Below are 26192 nucleotides of genomic sequence, written 5' to 3'. Positions count from 1 at the left end.
TGTGTGTGTGTGTGTGTGTGTGTGTGTGTGTGTGTGTGTGTACACACATCTTCTTCATCCATTCATCCATCAGTGGACATCTAGGCTCTTTCCATAGTTTGGCCATGTGGACACTGCTGCTATAAACATTGGGGTGCATGTGCCCCTTCCAATCACTATGTTTGTATCCTTTGGATAAATACTTAGTAGTGCAATTGCTGGGCCATAGGGTAGCTCTATTTTTAACTTTTTGAGAAACCTCCATCCATCCTGTTTTCCAGAGTGGCTGCACCAGTCACTCTGGAAAAGGGTTTCCCTTTCTCCACATCCTCACCAACATCTGTTGTTTCCTGAGTTGTTAATCTTAGTGATTCTGACAGGTATAAGGTGGTATCTCCTTGTAGTTCTGATTTATATTTCCCTGATGCTGAGTGATGTTGAGCATTCTTTCATGTGTCTATTAGCCATTTGTATGTCTTCTTTGGGGAAGTGTCTGTTCATGTCTTCTCATTTCTTGACTGGATTTTTTGTTTTTGGGGTGTTGAGTTTGATGAGTTCTTCATAGATTTTGGATACAAGCCCCTTATCTTTTCCCATTCTGTTGGTTGTCTTTTAGTTTTGTTGACTGTTTCCTTTGCTGTGCAAAACCTTTTTATCCTGATGAAGTCCCAATAGTTCATTTTTGCTTTTGTGTCCCTTGCCAAGATTTATTTATTTAAAGGAGAGAGAGAAAGCGTGCATGTGCACACAAGGAGGGGAGGGGCAGAGGCAGAGAATATTCAAGTAGTCTCCCCACTTAACATGGAGCCCATTATGGGGCTCGATCTCATGATTCACAAGATCATGACCTTAGCTGAAACTGAGAGTTGGATGCTCAACTGACTGAGCCACCCAGCCACCCTGTTTTTTGGGTAGTTTTTTGATTACTGATTCAATTTTTTTTCCTTGTAATTGGTTTATTCAGATTTTCTATTTCTTCCTAGTTCAGTTTTGGAAGATAGTATGTTTCTAGGAATTTATCCATTTATTCTATGTTGTCCAGTTTGCTGCATGCAATTTTTCATAGTATTTTCTTATAATCCTTTGTATTTCATGTGGTATCAGTTTTTACCTCTCTCTCATTTCTGATTTTACCTATTTGCATCCTTTCTATTTTTTCTTGATGAGTCTGGTAAGGATTTGACAATTTTGTTTATCTGAAATTTTCAAAGAACCCACTCTTAATTTCATTGCTTTTTTATTGTTCTTTTAGTCTCTACATCTTGTACTTCTGCTCTGATCTTTATTATTTCCTTTCATCTGCTCACCTTGGGCTTTGTTTGCTCTTCTTTTTCTAGTTCCTTTAGGTGTAAGATTAGACTGTTTTGAGTTTTTTTCCTTGTTTCTTCAGATAGGCCTGCATTGCTATATAATTCCCTCTTAGAACAGCTTTTGCTGTGTCCCAGAGATTTTATGGCTTTTACTTCTTGTGGTTAACTTTTATTTTTTTTTTATTTTTTATTTTTTTAAAGATTTTATTTATTTATTCGACAGAGATAGAGACAGCCAGCGAGAGAGGGAACACAAGCAGGGGGAGTGGGAGAGGAAGAAGCAGGCTCATAGCGGAGGAGCCTGATGTGGGGCTCGATCCCAGAATGCCGGGATCACGCCCTGAGCCGAAGGCAGATGCTTAACCGCTGTGCCACCCAGGCGCCCCTCTTGTGGTTAACTTTTAAAAGTTAAACTGCCCCAACATCATATATGAATGTTCTTAAGGTTTGTTTTTTTAATTCAGTAGTTTAATCCATTTGGATTGTTATTTTTGTTGTATATTAAATTTTGTTTTATATATGGGGTTATTTCTTTATTCTTTCTCCAAATACCACACCATTGATAGTTTTAGAATATCTTTTGATACGTGAGAGGGCAAGTCCCTTCTCACTCTTTTCACTCTTTTTCAAAATTATCTTGGTCATCACTGGGCATATATTCTTCTGTGTATATTTTAGAGTTTGTTAATCAAGTCTCATGAAAAATACAACTGAGATTTTAACAAGTTTATCAGATTCATACAGGAACATGATTTACTTGCCTATTCAGTGAAGTTTATCCTTCTGTGAAGTTTAATGTTTTCTCCATAAATGTCTTACATTTTTTAAAAATAAGGCTTATTCCCAGATATTTTATAGTTTTGTTGCTCTTATGAATAGGATCATTTTTCCTGTCATATTTCCAAATTTAGAAAGTGCTAATACTTAGAAAAGGCAGATTTTAAGATACTGACTTTGTAAACTCTGGCTTAACTAGTAGTTTGTCAGCTGGTTTTCCAGGAAGACAATATTTTAAAATAATGACAATTCTCATTCTTTTCAAACTTTTAAACTCATTTTTCTTTCTAGTTTTATTGTTTGGCCAGAACCTCCAATATAAATGTTGGAAAAAGCATCCTTATCTTGTCCCTGACTTTAAAGGAACGTGTCTAATGTTTCACCACTAAGTATATTTATATAATTTTCTGGTATATAATAAAGTTAAGGAAGTTATTCACCTATTCCCAGTTGCCAAGAGTTTGCAAACTGAGTACTGTATTTGATCAAGACCTTTTTTGGTATCAAGTGAACTGAGAGATTAATTACACTGATAACATTTTCTAATGCTGGACCACTCTCAGATTTCCTATGATAAAACCTAGTTGGTTACAGTGTATTATTATTTTACTATGTTACTGGATTCAATCTGCTGTTATTTAGGATTTTGCATCTATTTTATAACTGAAATTGATTCCTAGCTTTCCTGAATTTTTGTGGCCTAGTTTTGGTATTAGACTGATGCTACATTCATAAATAAATTGGGTGGCTTAAAACAGTACTATTCTAAGTATTGTTTTTACATGGTGAAAAAAATTAATTAAACATTCTCCTTCTGGGGAGAAATTAACATTCCATAAAATATCAGATATTTAGAATTGTGTAATACAAGAAAAGCTTTTTAACTAGTCTGCCTGCCTCCATCTGTGTCTCTGGCCCAATCCATTAGGTATAGTATGTTGATTAACAACCTTCAATAACTTATTGCCTAAAACAGTGACACTCAGTTAGACGTAGGTAGAGGTCTATCAAAATATTCAACTTCCCAGAACTTTCCAGTCTGGATGTGTTTGTGATTATTTCAAGCGAAACATGCTTTCCATATCCCCTCCCTAATTTTGACATGCCTAAGATATATTTAATGTGGCTATGGATGTGGAAGTGTTTAAAAACAGTTCCCTCTACTATTACCCCGAACTAAAGACAGGGTGTAATTCCCCAGCCTGGTATAAAAGGCCCTCCCATAATTCTGCCCCTGTGATCTCTCTAGTCACTTCTTTTCCTGTTCCCCACCCTCATACTTTAGACTCAAGCTACTTATAATTTCCAGTACATACTTCATTGTTACAGTCTTCACTGCTTTTGCATTTCTCTCTCCTTCGAATGCCTTCTTTACTAATTCAACTTTTATTCAGTCTTCAAAACCTAGTTCAGATGTCCTCTTTCTTAATGAAACTTTCCTTATGGTCCCCTCAGTCATCACCAGAGTTCATCATTCCTTTCTCTGATACTTTTCTATCTTGTATATAGATGCTATAAATTTATCTAAAACTGAGTGCTTGAGTCAAGCACTTTATCAAGAGGCTCATATCTTTTGCTTATTCTATTTCCCTATTGACTTAGGTGGCGTTATACCCATTTTACAGATTGAGAAACTAAAGCTTGACAGATTAAGCTGTTTTGAGATTCAAACACATTTGTTTGGGATGAAAGCTTAATTTTTTTGTGTTATTTGTATACATGTACCATCTTCATTTCTCCTATTCCTCATTAGACTTAAAACATCGTACAAACAAGAGGATAGGATGTGTTTAATTCTCCACTGTATCCATAGCACCTAACATAATGCCTGGTACAAAGCAGGGATTTAACAGGTTATTTCCTGATTAGTTGATCTTATTAACAAGTGAATTCTCATTTTTCTATCCTTAGTAATCCAGCACAAAACCTGGATTATAGAATATACTCAGTAATTATTTTCTAATGTGAACTGAATTAGCCAGAAGAAGAAACAGAAATCAGCAGACACTTCAGATTCAATTCACACTTGGTTGGTTCCAGGTCCCTCAGAGTTAACCAAAGCTGAAAACAACTGAAGACTGGCAAAATCTAGCCTTCTGAGGCTGCACGTGCTAATGAGATACCACTGCCCCTCTCCTGCTGTCAAACTTCAATTTCTGCTTAGTTCTGGATTCTCCAACAGCAATTAGACCAGTCTGTTATACCCAGTACTTGCTGATGGGTGAAGGCTATAGAGTCGTAAGTATAACCCACTAAATATGATCATTATAGTACCAACTATAGTAACAACTACTTTATTGGATATAACCAAGGTATAAAGGATTCCAAAAAATTAATTTTCTAGAAACCTAAAGCCAATCCTTTAAAACACCATAATTTCTATTAGTTACAACTCTTTGCTAGTTCCACAAAAATACTATATATATATGTGTGTGTATATATATATATTTTTAAATATCCTTTTCTCCTGTTACTAAAGCCAAAGTAGAAATGCTTTCTCTTGATAGCTATGAGGATTTCTTTGAGTGCCTCTCTGGGTCACCCTCCAAAAAAAAGAAAACTACAAAACACTTAGATGGAAAATGAGTTCTATTCAGGTCCAGGGATTTTACAGAATGATGGATAAGAAGAACTCTGAAAGATACATTCATAATTAAATCCTGTAATATGCACTGTACTAGTACACTACTGAGATGATGCTTACTTTCCCTCTGTAGAAGTCCTGAGCTGCTTTGAAATATTCCTAATCATTAGAAGCTCTGCCTTACGTGTGTCAAAAATGTCTCTATGGTTTCTGCCCTGAGTCTCGACACTTCAATAGTACAGAACCAGTCTTCAGAGAAACATGCACACTGGAGACAGATATAGGTAGGTCTGAGTTTTGGTACTGTCACTGGCTGTGATTCCTCTAAATTTCAATGTTCTCATCTGCCTAACCTCATAGAAATACAGAAAGGATTAAATGGGATCATGGACATAGCACTTACCACAGTAACTGGCATCTAGTAAATGTTTAAAAGATGTGGTTGACTTTTTAAAAATTATTATAGTTGAAGGCAAATATTACACCTCCCAAGTCTTTCCTTTTTTCAGGCCAAACATTTTCAGTTCCGTCAACTGTTCCTTGACTGCTATGGTTTCAAGTACTCTAATCATGGCTGCTCCTTCCTGGACAAGTTCCAGTCTGCCAGTGTCCCTTTAACTTGTGGTATCCAGAACTGAATACAAATTTTCAACTGAATAGAAACTTTTTCCTTTGAAAATAGTTTCTATTAAAGAAAAAAAATCTTTAAGTATAAAAGTAGTAAGATACATACAATTGAAAAACAAAACCTAGAAAATAGAAAAACAGAAAAAAAAATCACTCAGCTTATTTCCATAGTGTCCAGGAGAATTGTTATTTATTTATATTTTTAAAAATATTTTATTTATTTGACAGAGAAGAGAGCGAGACAGAGCAAGCATAAGCAGGGGAGCCGCAGATAGAGAGGAAGAAGCAGGCTCCCCACTGAGCAGGGAGCCCGACATGGGACTTGATCCCAGGACCCTGGGATCATGACCTGAGCTAAAGGCAGACACCTAACTGACTGAGCCACCCAGGCACCCCCAGAGAATTGTTTTTTAAACATTGCATAATATTATGTCTTATAGATACACCCAGTTTATTTAACCATTTACTTATTGTTGGGCATTGGGATTGCTAATCTTAGACAAATAGCTTTTTGTGTATTTGGTATTATTTCCTTAGAACAGATTCCTAGAAGGACAACGTCTGTGTCAAACGGTATAAATATACTGATAATTCAATCAAAGTGCTAAATTACTTTCCAAGAGAGCTCTATTTGACATTAAAGAAAGGAACAATGAAGTAGGAGTTGGAAGATGTGATTTCTAGTCCCAACGTTTGAAAGTATTTGTTTTCTAATGCCTTTGCCAACACTAAGAATTAGTTTTGGAAAATATTAATTTGATATCTAAAAAAAAAGATAACTCCTATGTGAATCATATCTGACTACTAGTGAGGATGAACTTTGTCATGTCTGGTTGTCCTCCATGGACCGTGTCTTCATGTCCTTTGGTTTGCATATCCTGTGTCTGGGATTTTTCTAACCATGTTATATAACTTCTTTATGTAAATAACTTACTGACATTTGATAAAGCCTTTAGAATGATTACATCTTTTCTGTTTTCTCAAACAGGATACAATGAACAAAATTTATCCTTTTCTTAATTGTTCAAGGTCAGTTTTAACTTATTCAAGGAATAACTATTGAGCACCAATCCGAGACAGGCCCTGTGTGCTGTCCGATTAAGAGTGAATAAGGCACGGTTCCTGCTGTCAAGGACCTCATGATCTAGCATCAAAAATATCAATCACAGTTGTTCATCTCTTCCTTTGGCTGTCAGTATATTTGTCCTCCTGCTATGCTAGTGTCTTTTTGTTTCTATTTTACTACAGTATTTTACCAATTATCATCTGGGTGAATGTCTGAGGGTCATTCTGCCTCTCATGATCATAAGGTACTTGGGCTTATTCCTACCGTTTGCCACGGCTGCCTTCTGGATCATATGCTAGTACTTACAAAAATATGACCTCTGGAGCCAAATCAATTGCCAAAGCACTAACTTTTACATAGCCATTTTTATTTTCAAAGCACCGTTACATATAAACTCATTCAGTGGGCTGGTACGCTGTCAGGAATAGCAACAACAAAAAAGGGCAGATAAATTTAACCAGCAGAAGTCCAAGCTACTAAGCTCAGTGGTAAGGAATTTCCTTGATTATACAAGTAAATCAGGTAAACAATTGGGACATAACGACCTAACTATAAAAGACTTTCATAAAGTATGGGACACTAATAGATGTTTTAGAAAAAAGGAATTGAGTGGTCAAATACATTTGGAGGACACAGTTGAAATGAAATAGATTTATTTAGAAGAACATCCTAAAGGCTTTAATAACATACTGATATATAGTGAATTTCTGACAGAAATCAGAGAAAGATAAACATTTCTTAAACTCATTTAATCACAAAACCCTATTTCATTAATATCTTATGGAATTTGTAATCTGTAGACTATACTTTGGTAAAAGAAGAACTAGAGATTTCCTCTATAATAACACGTATAATGTCAGCAGTTATTTATCAATCACCTCCTCTATGCCAGTCACTTACCATGTTATTTCATCGTTTCTAGGAGATAAAAATATTTAATATCAATATATGTCAACAAATCACTTATTATAATATTTGTGCATGACTTCAAAACTTACGGTTTTCATATTCTATTATTTTACATAATTTTCAAAGAAACCTTGAAGTATAAAGACTGTATTTGGAGAATAAAGGCTTACATGGCTTGTTCAAGGGCTTAAATAGCTTCCTCAAGGATATATTACCAATAGTGATAAAAGAGGGACAAGAAATCACACCTTCCAACTCCTACTTCATTGTTCCTTTCCTTAGTGCCAAAAGCAATAACCGTTTCATGGGAAATCTGTTCTACCCTATGCAGATGCCTCATCTCTAAGGACTCTGAACACTCGAATAGGTAACATTAGTTCTCATTTTGTACTAGAGTTCTAGGGAGCTGATCAAAAGTTCAAAGAATATAGTGAGACTACCTCTGGCTTTCACAGGTAATTCTCATCAAAATTTTACAAAATTTTGTGACCCATTACATACTATACTTGGAATAAAGCTTTTCCTATCCAAACATTACTTTTTGCCAAATTTCTTATGAGGTAGAGCCTGGAGTAACTATCCCAAGCAAGTTTCAACTCAGTTGTATGAACGTGACACAACAATTAAGATGGTGCCTATTTCCTCTCCACAGTCACACATTTCTTTCCCTCCATGTCTCCAACGTGTTAGCTGCCCAATGACAGTGTATTAGCTTAGAGCAGAGCCAGCCAAGTTACAGTACATAAACCATTTCTGGTGGCTCTGACCTTGGTTCAGGGCAACGAAAATACATTTACTACTATAGCTGCTACATTAGGAACAGGCATGTGATGCTGTTACTCATTCCTTCAAAACACATTCCTTGAGCATACAATTATGTGCCAGGCATAACCAAGCCATGGTCTTCACCTCACAATCTAGTTATCTAGCTGAGGAATGTAAGCGATCAAAGGGATGCTACTAAAATGTGAAACGTGGCTAGTCCAAACTGAGATGTGTTGTCAGTGCCTAGGATACATACTAAATTCAAAGACAGTATAAAAAATAAAGTGAAATATCTCAGTAGTAATTTTTATACTGATTACCTACTAAAATGATACTACTTTGGGTACAATGGGTTAAATAAAATATATATTATTAAAAACAATTTCACCTGTTTCTTATTTACCTGTTTTATGTCTCTACTAGATTTAAAATTACATATGTGGCAAAAATTTACATATATGGTTTGCATGATATTTCTATTGGATGACACAGGTGAAGGGAGATGAAAGAGCCTGGCACTTAGAGGCAAATCAAACAGCTTCGTCCTAAAGTAAGAGAAAGGAAGTAGCAAACAATATAGGAATCAAATCATTTAATACTTTAATAACAGATGAGTAAGTGCCTATGTGTTGAGAACTATTCCCAATAATCCTGCTGCCAGGAACATAATGGTATGTTCAGGGCCTTCCTCAATTCCATAACCATCTAGCTCCAGTTACCTAGTACTGCATTCCCACCCGCTCCCATTTTCTGTCCCTCAGACTCTCTAGTGGTAAATAGAGGAAGTATGTACATCTGCCTGATATATACCAGAAGAAAGGACAATTTCATTTTATTTTTTTTAAGATTTTATTTATTTGACAGAGAGAAAGAGAAAAAGGAGCGTGTGCACAAGCAGGGGGAGCGGCAGGCAGAGGGAGAGAGAAGCAGGCTCCCCACCGAGCAGGGAACCTGATGCGGGGCTCGATCCCAGAACCCTGGGATCATGACCTGAGCCAAAGGCAGACGCTTAACTGACTGAGCCACGCAGGGGCCCCACAACTTCATTTTAAATAGGAATGTTGCTAGTATTTTCCTTAGCAGTATTTCTCTTTGCACAGTCAAGAAAATCAGGAAGATCTAGAACTGGCAGCATTCACATAGACCTACATTCTCTACTCTATAGACAACGGTATCATCAACTATATTGTTTATTTCCCAGTAGCTCACAAGTATCATTAAAAGATAAAGCATTATTTAGAAAAGAAGAAAAATCTTCCAAATATTTATGGAACATCTCCATGTATCAAGTACTACACTACAATCTATGAAGGAGACAAATAAAGGCTAGACACTATCTCTACCTAAAGCATCTGCATAGAATATTTCTGCTTAACTATTACTTAGATTACTTAAGATACAGACCCCCATGTTTGACCAGGAATAAATCCCATTTCCCTCATCCCAATGCAATATATATAGGATATTTTATAAAATGTTTGAAGAATTCATACACTAAAGCTCACTCCAGTTAAGAACTTTAAACAACAGGTGATCTTGGGCCTACCAGGAAAAATATTCACAATCAATTCACATCCCGAATTTTCTTATATCAAGTTATATGAGTGAACACAGAAGGAAGAGCTAGGTTAGTCAAATTCATCCAGAAACAAACAATGATTGTGCTAACATCAACTTCAATTATCAACTACTTACCGTGAACACAGCCCAGGAAAGGGCAGAATGGCCTCCTCCATGCAGAAGGAGTAGGACAGGACCCTCTGAACCACTCTTGTAAACTCGAAAAGTGTAAGAATAGTTAAAGATAATATATCTAAGCTTTGGTCACTGAAGTTTTTGATTATTTAATTGTAATAATACTGATTAGAAAACGCAGGCAGTACCAGGCTCTGTGTAAAGCTGCAGACTTCCAAACGTAAGAGACATTTAAATAGAAGTTTCTGAAACACCAAGTCTGTTTCTGAAGCATGGAGACAGTATGATCACTTTTTCAATGGGGACCAAAAAAAGATTCTCTTTGCCCTAATGAGGACATAGCCCCTGGTTTCTAGATGCTAAACTGATTCAACTCACCTTACTCATGAAACCTTCCCCTCGGGCCTTAACCGATACATCAGTTTCAGGAATTTAATTCTTAATCCTTTCCCCATGCATTAGACAATTATATCCAATTAAGATACTGGCAGAGACTTACAGGTTAAATTCCATGCTGTACAAATACAGGTGGGGAATAAAAATGAGATAAACAGCAGGAATAAAGAACATTTTAGAAACGAAACATGTCTTCTTAGATAGAATTATAAGCTTGCTAAAGCAAGCATTTTGCAAAGGATATATCCTTGCCAGTTTCATTCTCTACTTCTACATCTTCCATGGACTCAAAGTACTGACTCCAAGAAACAGGGGAAAAGTCTCGCTTTCTTCCAGGGCTAAGGAAAAAAAAAGAGAGAGTTCAAGTAAAAAATAGTTACGCATGAAAAGATAAAATCTTGATCAACAAATGCTAAGTGTAAATATGAAATGAAAATTGCAAGGGTATTTTCTCTTAAAGAATGAGGAGTTTTCATACAGAAAGCATCACATTAAAAATGTGTTTTAAAAGTTCAAGTTAAGATTTAAGAGTAAAAATGTTAGGATTTTAGAAAATTCATTAGTATATTTTAATCACAAATATATCCCGTGTATATATACCACAAAACCTGCTTGTTTTCTCTCCTTGTTCTTGGCTATTGGTTCATTCCTAACCTCTCAAGCCATTTTAATATCATTCCTGCAATAATCATTTTTGGTCACTATTCCTTCTTTATACTTTTAATCCCTCACATTATTTCATGCTTTCTCATTATTTCCAACCCATTAATATACAGCCTTCATAAAAGGCAAACTGGCAATACCTTGAACTTCTAGGAATTTATCCAAAGACATGCTCATGCAGAAGTGAAATGACTTATCTATTCAATGTAGCATTGTTTGTAATAGAGAAAAATTGGAAACAGCTTAAATATCCATCAACAGGTGATAGATGAAAATAAGTGTGGTACACAGAGAAATAACAGTTATAAAAAGATGGAAGCAATTATATGCTGATAATATTCTTTGTATATGGATAAGATATACTGTTAAGTAAACAAACAAGGGACACACTACTATTTGGGTAAAAGTGGGAAGTGTGTGTAAATATAATTGCTTATATATGCTTAGAATATCTCTGGAAGAATACTGATATAACATTTGATATATCCTGGGAGGGGAACTATGACTGGGAGATGAGAGGGACAATTTTCAATGTACATCCCTTACTATCTTTTGATTTTTGAACCATGAATTATTTTTAAAAAATTAAATTGCTCTAAAACAAAAAAACCAAAAATAACCAGTAAATGTCTATGTACAACCTATGTCTTCAACCTTGGATGAAATACAAGAAATAGCCTTACCCTATTTCCATACCTATTCGCCTCAGTAATGGAGGGAATTCAGAATTCTGTCAGCAACAAAATGTTACCTCCTGTCAGATATCTTCCTATATATGCGATGGGGGCAAATGGAGAATATACACAAAGTATAATACGAAGCCCCTTTTAAAGACTTAAGTTAGTACAAAAGCACTCTAGGTTTGACTATAATATGGGAGTTACAATGGAGCAACTCCACCTTTAGGTATGTATTCTTTCAAAGGTCAAACATTTATTGAACATCTACTCTCTTCTGGCATTGAACAGATCAGTAGTTCTCAATCCATGTAACAATAATCACCTAAGGAGCTTTTAAAAATACTGATGCTTGGGTTTCACTTCTAGAAATTGCTTTAAATGGCATGAAGTGTGGCATAGGCACTGATAATTTTCAAAGTTCCCCCAAATTAAAGAGGGGTGTGAGGACTACAAAGGTAAATGATTTGGAATGAGAGAAGAGTTCAAATTCTGCACAGTTCCTACCATTTCCCTATAATTCCCTACAAATCCCTAGTAGTTACAGTATGGATTTGGGCAAATTCCAATCATTTAAATTCTTTCTGCCTTAGATTATAGCAACTGAATAAAATTACATATGTTTTCTTCTCTTTTCATTTTTTAGAGGGAGAGCACAACTGCATGGGGAGGGGGGGAGGAACAAGGAAGAGGGGTAGAGGGTTGATGGAGAGGGAGAGACTCTTAAGCAGATTCCACACTCTGCGGGGGGCTTGACATGGGGCTGATCTCATGACCCTGAGATCAGGACCCAAGCTGAAACCAAGAGTCGGACGCTTAACCAACTGAGCTACCCAGATGCCCCAAATAACATACCTTTTAAAGGAATCTACTACATCTGGCATTTAGTAGTTGCTCAGTAAATGGGTAATATCCTAACTTCTGATAGAAAAACTGCCTATGCAGAAGTAAACTCCAACTTCAACCTAGACCTATTTTTTTCTGGCTTGCTGGTTGCACTTGAATTCCTACTGGAAAACTAAAAGTAGAATTCTTAATTCTACTGATTCATCAGTCACTCACAAATCCACCTATGCATATACTAATTTGAGTATAACAACCACACATGGCATGTCAAACAAGTTATAATGGATTCTAAGGATCTATGGATGAATTTTTGATGTCTGGACCTAGGATATCATCACAGTAATAGTATCTAACATTTACTGTGCCACAAGAGTGAATCACTCTGCCAAGTAATTTATAGGCATGATTCCATTTAATCCTCACAAAACTTTTGAGTTATTTTTATGCCCATTACACATATAACAGATTTAGAGATATAAAGTAACTTACCCAAGGTTATACAACTAAGTGGCAGTGACAGGATTCAAATCCAGTTCCATCACTGTTCAAAGCCTCTGTTCTTTACCCCAATGTTATATTAATTCTCAGATCCTTTTTTTCTCTCTCACTCTCTCATTTATGCTTCTGAAAGTAGTAAAGCTTTAGAATATTATCAGAAATTTCCTTTTCAGAGTCTTTGCCAAGGTCACAGAACCATTTCAAGTTGGCCACGGACCAGAAAAAATTACCAAAGAAAAATTAGTTTGTATAAATAGAAATTATTCCTAGGAGAACATCTTCCACTTCTAATTCCCTTCATTAAAAAAAAGTTCTAGGGCCTGCCCAATGTATACCAACATACGAGTAATTCCCATTTGGTTAAAGAGCCAATAATCTGGGGGCGCCTGGGTGGCTCAGTAGTTAAGCGTCTGCCTTCGGCTCAGGGCGTGATCCTGGATCCCTGGGATCGAGCCCCACATCAGGCTCCTCTGCTGTGAGCTTGCTTCTTCCTCTCCCACTCCCCCTGCTTGTGTTCCCTCTCTTGCTGTGTCTCTCTCTCTGTCATATAAATAAAATCTTAAAAAAAAAAAAAAAGAGCCAATAATCTATACCTCCAAATGTCACTCCTACTCCCACAGAGATTTTTCTGGGATATTCCTTTGAAAACCTAATTGTCGGGGCTCCTGGGTGGCTCAGTTGGTTAAGCGTCTGCCTTCGGCTTGGGTCATGATCCCAGAGTCCTGGGATTGAGCCCCACGTCAGGCTCCCTATTCAGTGGGGAGTCTGCTTCTCTCTCTGCCTGCAGCTCCCCCTCCTTATTCTCCCCCCCCCCGTCAAATGAATAAATAAAATCTTTAAAAAAAAACCTAATTGTTTATATAAGCTACAAGTTCAGGTAATTTTGCAACCAGTGTTAGACATGAAGCAGATAGCAAGGATCTCACATTGATCTTTATATTCTAGTCAGAAAGTCTACTCTGTACTTTAGGGATGTAGTTTTAGTTCTTTTAAAAAATAGTTTGCTTTTTATTCTATGCCTACCTATTTTATAATCATTACAGCCCATGTAGCCTTTTTAGTTATAATTTTTAAAATAAATTAATGACTTTTTTCTCCTAGAGTCATAATGGAAGAATTTTGAAGTAATAAAAAAACTTTCAAAAGCATAACAAGGTTAATATATATCCTATAATCCTTTTTTTTTTTTAAGAGAGAGAGGGAGGGAAGGAGGGAGGGAGGAAACGCTTGTAGGGTGAGGGGCAGAGGGGGAGAGAGAGAGAATCTTAAGCAGCTCCACACCCAGCGTGGAGGCAGATGCAGGACTTGATCTCACAACCCTGAATCATGACCTGAGCTGAAATCAAGAGTTGGACGTTCAACCAAATGAGCTACCCAGGCACCCCAAGATTAATTTATACTTTAAAAATGAAGATTTATTCACCAAGAACCTGTTATATGTATTAGGCTGAAACTGAGGTGGGATGATGGGAGATGCTGGGAAACTAGTGATAACAATGTCTCTGCTCTTAAGAAGCTAATGTTAAATATGTAAATATCTAACATAAGGTAGAGTTAAATGCCCTAAGAGGTATAGCTAAAGTGCTGTGAATGTTCAAATGAGGGAATAAAGATTACTTAAAAAAAAAAAAAAAGATTACTTTTAGCTTGGGAAATAAAAAGAGGCTTCAAAGAAAAAAAAAAGTTAAGCTAGGCATTGAAGGACAGACAGAATTTGGACTGACAGAAATAGGGAAGGGTAAGGAAGACATGTCAGGCAGGCAGAAGGGCACAAGGAAGGGCCCAGTATGGTGCCTATCATAGCGAACAGTGATAAAAGACACACAAAAATAGCTAACTGCAACAAGGTGGAAATAAGTATAACGGCTTTGAAAAACTATAAGAAGCTGATAGAACTAAAAAAGCTGATCATGGAGAAAGAATATTAGATATAATAAGGTGGGAAATATATGTTCTTTTTCTGTTATTTGTGTGCTAGGGTCCCAAAAGTCTGATAGAGTTTGGATGGTTCAGATTAAAGTATTTTAGAATCAATGTGGTGAAAGGTCCAAGATGGACTTGATTCTGGAAAAAAAAAATGTTGCTGGAATAACCTGGTTAGAAGAGTCTAGACTGGCAATGGAATTAAAAAGAAGGAAACATAAAAAGACCTTTCAAAAAAGCAATCAACAATCTCATGAATGTTCAAGATATGGAAGATGACTGAGAGTAGAATCCAAGTCAATTCTAAAATTTTGAACTAACAGAGAGATGAATTATTAAGTCCAACAATTTGTAAAAAGAAAAAAAAAATAACAGAAACTACTCTGGGAGATATATGTACACAGAATTTTTGATGTCAGAATAAAGTTTGTTTCAAGCCCAACATAATAAATGTATGATTTCCTTCCACCTCTTGCTACCAGAGGAAAGAGCTTGGCAGACAGAGAACAAAGTGGTGCAGTAGGAGACACAAGGGAAATATAGCTTCTGCCTAAACCATGTGAATCAAATGTGTTTATAGACCCTTTGCTATTGTCACAGACTCCATTCAGAATCTGATGAGAGCTATGAACCCTGACTCTAGAAACAAGTGCACACACATATTTTGCACACAATTGCACTGGCTTCAAGAAGCTCATGAATGAATCCTAAATAAGAATCCTTGGCCTATACTTTGACCATAACAACTTATTTCCAGCAGAAAGATAAAAATTTTAAAAAGGAAGAAAATTATGAGGAGATACATCCTTAATACTTCCTAAATCTAAATTCGTTTTCCTACACACTAAAAGTTGTTTTCATAACCCAGTCCTGCCTTTATTAATTATGTGACCTCTGGCAAGTCTCTTAACTTCTCTATGCCTGAGTTTCTTCATGTCAGATGGGGTTATAATGCCAATTTTATAGGGGATGTAATGAAGATTCAGGTAGCCTTCTCCCTTGTTTACTCTCAAATTAGCCTGTTCTATTTTTATCACAGAATTAATCATTTTCTAAAATTAGTTTGCTCTTATATTTATCATCCTAATCATTCTCTCTAATTTGCTACTAATGGGAGATCCACAAGAACAAGAATGTTCTCCACTTGTTCACCAATGTACTCTCACAGCCCAACACATTAATGATTATCTGTTGACAGTAAGAAATGAGCTAATGTGCATAAAGCGCTTAGCTTGGTGTCTCAGTAAGTTGTTTATTATTGTTGTTATTATTATTATTATTATTATTATTAGGCTGAAGCTACTAAACAGAGTCTTCCTTACTGAATCCTGAGAAGGTTTCCAGCAAAAGGAAATGGAACACTACAAAGCTACACTAATCAAGACTGTGGTACAAGCATGAGAGTAGACATACAGATAGATCAAACAGGATTAAGGGTCCAGAAATAAACTCTAACATATATAGTCCATAGATTTTCAACAAAAGGGAGAAGACAACTCACTGGAGAAAGAACAGTCTTTCCAACAAATGCTGTTAGGACAACTGGATATTCATTTGTAATATGGATTACATATTGGACCCCTCCCTCACACTATGCACATAATTAAATCATAGTGGATCATAAACCTAAATGTAAGAGCTAAAACTGTAAAACTCTGAGAAGAAAACACAGGAGTAAATCTTCATGATCTTCAATTAGGCAACAATTTCTTTCTTAGCTACAACACCAAAAGTAGAGATGATAAAAGAGAAGATTAAGGAGTTGGACTTCATCAAAATTAAAATTTTTCATTGAAACTATATACAGGTTTGGTCCAGTTTGAAAATGGCAGTGGTGGCTGGGTCCCAGGTTTCTGGACTACTTGGTCAGTTCCAGGCACAGCTGGGGTGGTCCATGTGGGGCAGTCCATGTCAAGTGGCACCCACCGCAAGGAGGGCTCAGGTCAAATGTGGAAGGCCCTCAGCTACTTTGTAGTGCTCCCCGGTGTAGGAGCGAGCGTGCTGAACGTCTTTCTGAAGTCACATCATGGAAAGCACCAGAGATCCAAATTCATGGCCTACCCCCATCTCCGCATCAGGTCCAAGCCCTTTCCCTGGGGAGATGGTTATCATACTGTATTCCATAACTCTCGCATGAATCCTCTTCCGACCAGCTATGAAGATGAATGAAGAGAACTTGGACCACTACCCAGTGGGGACCATATTATTGGTTTGGACCCTGACTCTGCACACGGACCAGAAAAGTATATGGCACCTTAAGCTCACCTTCCTTACTTGTATCAAATGATGCCCAGTTTACTGATCTTCTCTATCCCTTTGCTTATGGCATGAGACGGCTTAATTAACTAACTTAGATTGGTCCAAGAAAAAAAAAAAACCTATATACAGTTTTTATATTATGGCTGTGTGCAGATTATCTTAAGTTTTATTTCCAGTAATTGTAAGCTTTACAATCATTAGCAAATCAATCTCTGACTCAATTTCTTCAACTGTAAGCTCTGAAAAATGATTACAAGTAGGCACATAAAACGTACTTCATAAATGTTAGTTATAAGAGAAATACTGTTCACAGCTGAGCCACATAGTATATTGATTACATTTTCTTTCTTGTGTGACCTCTTAATTTTTTCTGTTTGCTTAGTTTTTTATTAAACTATCACTAATTGTTTCACAACAGCTTTTTATAGGCAAAAGATATTAGTGGGCATTTCACAAAGCAGGAAACACAAATAGCTCATAAACATTATGAAAGGTTCTCAATTGCACTCATATTTAGAGAAATGAAATTTTATTTTATTTATTTATGTTTTAGAGACATGAAATTTTAAATCACAATAAGGTATAATTTCACACCCATTATGTTGGCAAAATACGAAGCCAGACATTACTAGGTATTGGTAAGGATCTAACTCAGATGAACTGTCATCCACTCTGGGTGGAAGTGTAAATGGAAGAACTATCTGGAAAACAGTGAGGCATCACCTGGTAAAATTGAACAAGTGTCCTTCAGTCTAGTTATTTCATTTTACAGGGACACATCTGAATCTGCACACAGTCACTAAGATACACATAAGAAGATGTTCACAGAAGCATCTCCATAAAACCAAAGAACAACAAGCAAACTAAGAGTCCATCACCAGTGGAATATATAAATTGAGATACATTCAGATAACTGAATATGACACAGCAGTGGAAAGGGATATGCTAGAATTACAAGCAGTAACATGGGTGAATTTCAAAAATACATTTAGAGAAAGAAATAAGCATAGAAGAATAAATGCAGTACGATTCCATTAACAACAAAGTTCAAAAACAGGCAAAACTAAATAGTATCTTTTTTATGGATACATGCTCAGGTGATAAAACTATAAGGAAAAGCAAGAGAATGACAAACACGCAATTCAAGACCGTGGGGAGTGGAGGTGCTTTTGGGGAGAAGTAAACAGGCTTCTAAAGTGCTAATAATGTTCTTTCATAAGCCAGGTGATAGATACATGGGAATTTATTTTATTCTTCTCTGAACTGCACATACATATTTTAAACCTTTCTGTATGTATATTTCACAATGAAAATTTTTTTAACAACAACAAAAAAGCCTTTGAGAAATCTGTAAAATTTCTCTTAATACAATCACATTAAATAATCTATCAGGTCCGGGGTGCCTGGGTGGCTCAGTCGTTAAGCATCTGCCTTTGGCCTAGGGCGTGATCCCAGGGTCGTGGGATCGAGCCCTGCATTGGGCTCCCTGCTCTGCTGGGATCCTGCTTCTTCCTCTCCCACTCCCCCTGCTTGTGTTCCCTCTCTCGCTGGCTGTCTCTCTCTCTGTCAAATAAATAAATAAAACAAAGCTGGGGGCATCATGTTGCCAGATTTCAAGCTATACTAAAGGACAGCATGGTACTGGCACAAAAACAGACACATAGACCAATGGAACAGAACAGAGAACCCAGAAATGGACCCTTGGCTCTTTGGGCAACTAATCTTTGACAAAGCAGGAAGAAACATCCAGGGGAAAAAAGACAGTCTCTTTAATAAATGGTGCTGGGAAAATTGGACAGCTACATGTAAAAGAATGAAACTTGACCATTCTCTCACACCATACACAAAGATAAACTCCAAACGGATGAAAGACCTTGATGTGAGACAGGAATCCACCAAAATTATAGAGGAGAACATAGCCTGTAACCTCTTTGACATCAGCCACAGCAACTTTTTTCATGACACATCTCCAAAGGCAAGAGAAACAAAAGAAAAAATGAACTTGTGGGACTTCATCAAGATAAAAAGCTTCTGCACAGCCAAGGAAACAGTCAACAAAACTAAGAGGCAGCCCACGGAATGGGAGAAGGTATTTGCAAATGACACTACAGATAAGGACTGGTATCAGAGTCTACAAAGAACTTCTCAAACTCAATACATGAGAAACAATAATCAAATCAAAAATGGGCGAAGATATGAACAGCCTTTCCAATGAAGACATACAAATGACTAACAGACATGAAAAAATGTTCAAAATCATTAGCCATCAGGGAAATTCAAATCAAAACCACCTTGAGATACCACTTAACGCCAGTTAGAATGGCAAAAATGGACAAAGCAAGAAACAACAAATGTTGGAGAGGATGTGGAGAAAGGATCCCTCTCTGCCACTGTTGGTGGCAATGCAAGTTGGTACAGCCACTTCGGAAAACAATCGTGGAGGTCCCTTAAAAGTTAAAAATAGAGCTACCTATGATCCAGCAATTGCACTACTGGGTTTTTACCCCAAAGATACAGACACAGTGAAGAGAAGGGCCATATGTACCCCAATGTTCATAGAGCATTGTCCGCAATAGCTAAATCGTGGAAGGAGCCAAGATGCCCTTCAACAGATGACTGGATTAAGAAGATGTGGTCCATATATACAATGGAATATTACTCAGCCATCAGAAAGAACGATTACCCAACATTTGCAGCTAACATGGATGGGACTGGAGGAGATTATGCTAGTGAAATAAGTCAAACAAAGAAAGACAATTATCATATGGTTTCTCATTTATGGAACATAAGAAACAGCAGAAGATCGTAGGAGAAGGAAGGGAAGAAGGAAGGGAGGGTAAACAGAAGAATGAACCATGAGAGACTATGGACTCTGGGAAACAAACTGGAGGCTTCAGAGGGGAGGGTGGGGGACTGGGATAGGCCGGTGATGGGTATTAAGGAGGGCACATGTTGCATGGTGCACTGGGTATTATACGCAAATAATGAATCATGGAACACTACATCAAAACTAAGGATATACTGTATGCTGACTAACATAACATAATAAAAAATTATTAAAAAATCTTTAAAAAGAATCTATCAGTTCTGTTTTTCTTTGTAAATTTCATTCTTGGCACCTTCATTCTCCACCTCAAATAGACTGTTTGCTCTCTATGATGTATGATGAATTGCTGTCATTTCACCATCACCCTGGGAATTCCTTTTGCCTTCTCCTGTGCTAAATCCTGATTCCTGTATCCACTATTTTTCTTGATGCATTTTCTTATTTTGATAGAACACATCCTCTGTGAGCTTCCTGAGAAAGGAGATTAATTTTGAAACTCTCCATGCCAGATAATGTTATTGCCCATTTTCACACTTGACTAACAGTTTTCCTAAGTATAAACTTATGTTGGGACTGTTTCTATCAATGGTAATTAGGTACCTTGGCAGATCCAACTTTGGAAATACTGGCTAAAATTTTATGATGTGCACGTAAAAATATATAAAAATCAATACATAATATGAAAGACTGTATTTATATATTAGACTTTTACATATCATATATGCCATATAATTATATATTCATTAATTTTTTTTTTTAAGATTTTATTTATTTATTTGACAGAGATAGAGACAGCCAGCGAGAGAGGGAACACAAGCAGGGGGAGCAGGAGAGGAAGAAGCAGGCTCATAGTGGAAGAGCCTGGCCGTGGCTCGATCCATAAGGCCGGGATCACGCCTGAGCCGAAGGCAGAGCATTAACTCGCGCTGTGCCACCCAGGCGCCCCATTCATTCTTTTAAATGCATAGATGACCTGGCAAGAAAGTAAGGAATATGGAATATTGAGGCCAAAAGTAAAGGTGTGGGGACCTAGAGAGGCATTTGGTACAGTAAAGCTGGCTTTTATCTTGGTAGCATTTACCAACTATCTAAATGGAGGTTTGGGGGTTCCCTGGGACACACAGAACAGGACACAAAGGCCAAGGTGGAGCCTTGTTGGGCAGCCTGGTAGGAAACCTTTCTCTCATAAGCGGGTGTCTCAAATGATTGTACTATCAGTGAAAGGGTAAAGTAGAATTAACTCTGCTTTCTACCCCAATCCCAGGACTAAAGAAAAATATCTGTCTTGAAACTTGGCACTGAATGGAAAGGATCTTTTGTGGTCCATACACATTTTAGATTGTTTGTTCTAGCTCTAAGGAAAAACGCCGTGGTATTTGGATAGGGATTACATTAAATGCGTAGATTGCTTTGGGTAGTATAGACATTTTAAGAATATTTGTTCTTCCAGTCCATGAGCCATGGAATGTTTTCCATTTCTTCATGTCATCTTCAATTTCTTTTCATAAGTATTCTATAGTTTTCAGAGTACAGATCTTTAACCTCTTCCGCTATTCTTTATTCCTAGGTATCTCATCGGTTTTGCAGTTGTAAAGCGGATTGATTCTTTGATATCTCTTTCTGCTGCTTCATTAGTGGTGTATAGAAACCCAAAGATTTCTGTACATTGATTTTGTATCCTACAACTTTGCTGAATTCGTGTATCAGTTTTAGCAATTGTGAAAAATATGTGAATAGACATTTTTCCAAAGAAGGCATAGAGATGGCTACAGACACATGAAAAAGGTACTCAACACCACTCATCATCAAGAGAAACACAATTCAAAAACTACAATGAGACAGTAACTCACATCTGTCAGAATGGCTAAAATTAACAAGTCAGGAAACAACAGATGTTGGCAAAGATGCAGAAAAGATCCTCTTACACTGTTAGTAGATGCAAACTGGTGCAGCGCCCTCTGGAAAAACAGTAATGGAGGGTTCCTCCAAAAGTTAAAAATAGAACTGCCCACACAACCCAGCGAATTACACTACTAAGGTATCTACCTGTATACACTATACTGATTCAAAGGTGACACATGCACCCTGATATTTATAGGATATTATCAACAACTGCCGAAGTCTAAATCAATGGATGAATGGATAAAGATGAAGTAGTGTGTGTGTGTATATACTTATGTGTATATGTATATGTGTATACAATCAACACAACAACACACACCATTTACAAGAATATTAGTCACGTTCAAAGAATAAAATCTTGCCATTTTGCAATGATGTGAATGGAGCTAGAAATGTATTATCAAGCAAAACAAATCAGTCAGAGAAAGACAAATTACACATGATTTCATTCATATGTGGAATTTTAATTTGTTTTTAAATTAACATATAATGTATTATGTTTGATGTGACTGGATTCCTATATAATTCACCAGTGCTGTATTAATATATCTCCCCAATGTCCATCACCCAGACGATGTTCTCCTCTCTTTTTGTCTTATTTTTTTCATATGTGGGAAATTTGTAGAAACAAAACACCTAACATGGAAAAAGAGGGGAGAGGGAGAAAAAACCATAATAACTCTTAACTATAGAGAAAAAACCAGAGGTGAGTGATGGTGGGGATGGACTAAATGGGGTAATGGGTATTAAGGAGAGACATTCTTGATGAGTACTGGTAATATTAAGTGATGAATCACTAAATTCACTAAGTACAGATATGTTAACCAGAATTTAAAAAAAACTTGAAACAAACAAAAAGAATGCTGAGGGAGGAGAAAATCCTTTCGATGAAACTTGTAACTACAGACAGTGTCACTATGCAATACCAGCTTAATATACATCTAGGACTTTAGGAGTTTAATTGGATCTAGACTGGTAGTGCTCTCTCCAGGACCCCGGTAGACAACAAAGCGAATCCTCTGGAAGGAATCAACCTTCATTCTGGAGGCCTGAAATACCACCTAAAACACGTATACAAATGTTCACTAGCCCAGCATTGTTTTGTATAGCTAAAATGTAGAACAACTAGTCCATCACTGAATGGATGAATCTGGTATCCAAACAATGGAATATTATTATCAGAATGAAGTTTTTACAACCTGAGCAAGTGAACCTTGAAAAAATACTATGTAGAAAGACATATAAGATCCACAAACACAATATAATTATTACTGTAAATGTCCAGATTAGGAAATCTATAGATAGAAAATAGATGAGTGGATGCCTAGGGCTGGGAAGTTTGAGGGAACCTGAGGCTGACTGCTAATGGGTATGAGGATTTCTTTTAGGTAGTGAACGTGTTGTAAAGTATTCCTTTAGGAACTATATTATATGCTTAAAAAAAAAGTGTATACTCTACATGAGGTCAGTTGTAGGTATGTGAGAACTCCATCTCCAATAAACTGTTACAAAAATGCTTAAGATAACCACTCAAAGAATAGATTATAATACAACTTACATGAATTTAAAAAAAAATAGAAAGAATAGAGAGCACAGTACATGATGAACAAAATACAAAATAAGCAGGAGAATAAATCAAATATATCAAGAATAGCAAATCACTAGGGCATTTCATCTAGAGATATCATGCAAAAAAATGATGAATCTCCCTCAGAGAAGATTTTTTTGAAATTCAGCTATATTATTAAGAGAGACAAAGTTCCAAAAATACAAGAGACAAAGATATCGTATCGAAGATCTAGAAAACAATTTTAGGCTAGATACTTCTTCTCAAAATTAAGGATATTTTCACCATCTTCTAAGCAAGGTACTGTTGTTGAGATTTTTTTACTAAGATCTTTTTTTATCCCTTCATATTTCTAAATTTTAATTTAAAGCGAAGAACACATGCTACTGTCTGAAGATTCCTTTGAATTCTTTCTCTTCTATTGACTTTTATATCTACATATACTATTTTCATTCCCAATAGCTATTTCTTGTTCCCTGAAACCAGGTCCCCCACCTTTTTTGGTTAAGAGCATCCCTATTCTTGTTCCAGATGCCATATTGTCTCTGCCTCCCCGAAGAGTATGTTAGTTTTTTGTGATTCATCTTTTGAATCTCTCATATTATTGCTTTCCTTTTCTCACTTTTTGTCTTGGAAGGTCTTTGTGTTAGAGGCTTTCCCTGGATATCTCCAGGGATTCTATGAGAACAGGCAGCTGACTATCAATAGAAATATGACTATACAGTTAATAAGTAGAATACTAGCCTTTTAAATAGAATCTTCCCAAACATCAATATCTACACTGTCTTTTCTGCAGGCCAGTCATTTCTCCGGAGATCACTCCAATCTCTGCGGGGACGTAGACTAGCTGTTAGACTTCTGGGGAAAAGATCCAAACACGTCTCTCAATTGTTTACTCATTCAACAAAGCATTCACTGAGCACCTACAAGATACTATTTTTAGGTACTGGGGATACTTCAGTGAACAAGCAGATACTATTTGGTGTTTGCACTCCAATAGCTGAGAAAGGTCAAAAATTGCTCCAGGTAGTGGTGTCTAACACATAGAAAAACTGCAGGAAGTCGAGGCAATGAATGCCAGGTTGGAGGCTTTTTAAAGCACTGGTAAAAGTGGGAAGGCACCTTGAGTGAAGACTACTGAAGAGTGAGAGCAGAGCAACTATGAGTCTGAAGACAGAATGTATACCTTTCCTTAACCTCAAGTGCTTCATCCTGTTAAGCCTTGACATACAGTATATGTACCGTCACGGAGTCCAGGACACTGGTTCAATTTCTCTAGATTAACCATCCATACAAGGGAGAAAATTGGGGAGTCTAAAGGTACTTTATACAGATTTGTGCAATGCAATCCTCTACATTGTCCCACCTTTCCAGAGGGTACTTAGAATCATACAATTCCTGAGCCAGGTTTATGATATGGATTAGCTTGAAAACTTTTTCATTCTTCCTCTCTGTGGGGTAGTTTTCACAGTTGCTCTTTCCTAATGTAGTTAATATCCAACTTGCTATCTTCTTTGCAAATCTTGGTAGCTCATATCATCTCTCTCCCTCTATATGTCCTTTGCTTTATTTCCTTTTTCCAAATTACTTACCATTAATTAGTAGAGTGTGATAAGAATGGAGATAAACAAATGAATTAATTTCTACAACAACTCTCTGGGGTAGATCTATTCCTATTTTGCAAATGAGTAGAAAACTAAAGCCAAGGGAGGTTAAATAACTCATCCAAGTACAAAGCAAGCTGAGCTGAAATCTTATTCTGTAGGGTTACTTCCTTATAGTTTTCAATTACACTCAAAGTAATACTAGGTTCTCCATTCTTGAAATCACCCTAAGTCTGGCACATGCAAAGCAGAAAGAGAATTAGTTCCTGTTGGAGTGGGTGGAAGAGTGGAGTGCTGGTGATGGGCAGGTGCCTCTAGTGGCAAGCCTGAGTTCCTGGATACTAAAGAAAAAGTCAAGGTTTACAAATGTAGATGGCGACTCAAGAGTTTCTCTGATTACTCCTTCACAAAGAGAGAACATAAAGAGGCTTAAAAAGAGCTCTAAGTTAATAAATACTGATTTACCATGTGACTGGAAATCCAGCTCTGTTCCTATTAGTTCTCTTTATTTTGACCATTGGTGAATGTTATTGATGGGCATCCACATAATCAAAAATGAATAGTAGATTTACCAATGTCACTGCATTAGATAGGACAGGATACTTATATCATTTATGATGTGGTTTCAAGCAAATGAATGACAGCTTACTCACTCTTAAGACCACTTTCAAATGACATTACTTAATCCATGAGAACTTCCAAACCTACATGAGTCAGATCACACAAAAATATATATTTTAAGGATGGATGAGAAGACAGACTGGTGTAGTACACTGAAGAACTGTAACTTTATACTCTGATAATAAAGAATTCTACTTTACTTAGTTTTTAGAAAAATTTCTCAATTTTATTTCTGCCACTTACCCAGGCCTAATAAACTTATTTTTCAAAAACCCTAAAAGTAAGAGACAAAAAAGATATGAAAATTTTAATACAATGAGCAGGCCTCAGCAAACACATGCTGAGAATATCAGTAATGAAGAGCAAGAAACAGGCAGAGTATAAGGCTTTTTTTTAATGTTTTACAAGGGCTAATTGTAGCCTGTTCACTCTTATAATAGTGTGTTGTAGCTATACTCAGGGATCAAACTTCATATGAGTGTACTATTCTGTTTAGACAGAAAGCAGCAGGTTGAGTCAGAGTATCACAGCCAATAAGACTCATAAAAGAAGACTTAGAGCATATAGTTCAGAACCAACCACCTTAACTAACTCCTCCCTTCCAGACTCACCCCTAATGCCATGATACGATAGAATATAAGACATATTTCATAAGATATTTCATTTCAATATATTTAGAGACAATGGCACAATAACT

General features: G+C 36.6%; 1 protein-coding gene and 1 pseudogene across 1 annotated transcript in view; one reads left to right on the top strand and one right to left on the bottom strand.

Annotated features, from left to right (window-relative positions):
• PPME1 (protein phosphatase methylesterase 1) overlaps positions 1 to 26192 on the bottom strand; it is an 83918-nt gene that overhangs the window by 33731 nt on the left and 23995 nt on the right. The window contains exons 2-3 of the mRNA XM_040631319.1: positions 10353 to 10446; positions 9713 to 9805 (exon numbers count right to left, since the gene is read on the bottom strand). Of these exons, the coding sequence (XP_040487253.1) occupies positions 9713 to 9805; positions 10353 to 10446 (187 nt within the window). The remainder of the gene's footprint in view (positions 1 to 9712; positions 9806 to 10352; positions 10447 to 26192) is intronic.
• LOC103678047 lies at positions 16021 to 17070 on the top strand (annotated as a pseudogene).

The sequence above is a fragment of the Ursus maritimus genome, unplaced genomic scaffold (assembly GCF_017311325.1).
Source record: "Ursus maritimus isolate PB19 unplaced genomic scaffold, ASM1731132v1 scaffold_16, whole genome shotgun sequence".
Lineage (NCBI taxonomy): Eukaryota > Metazoa > Chordata > Mammalia > Carnivora > Ursidae > Ursus > Ursus maritimus.
Note: the sequence above shows the minus strand (reverse complement) of the source record. Positions and strands in the feature narration are given on the sequence as shown.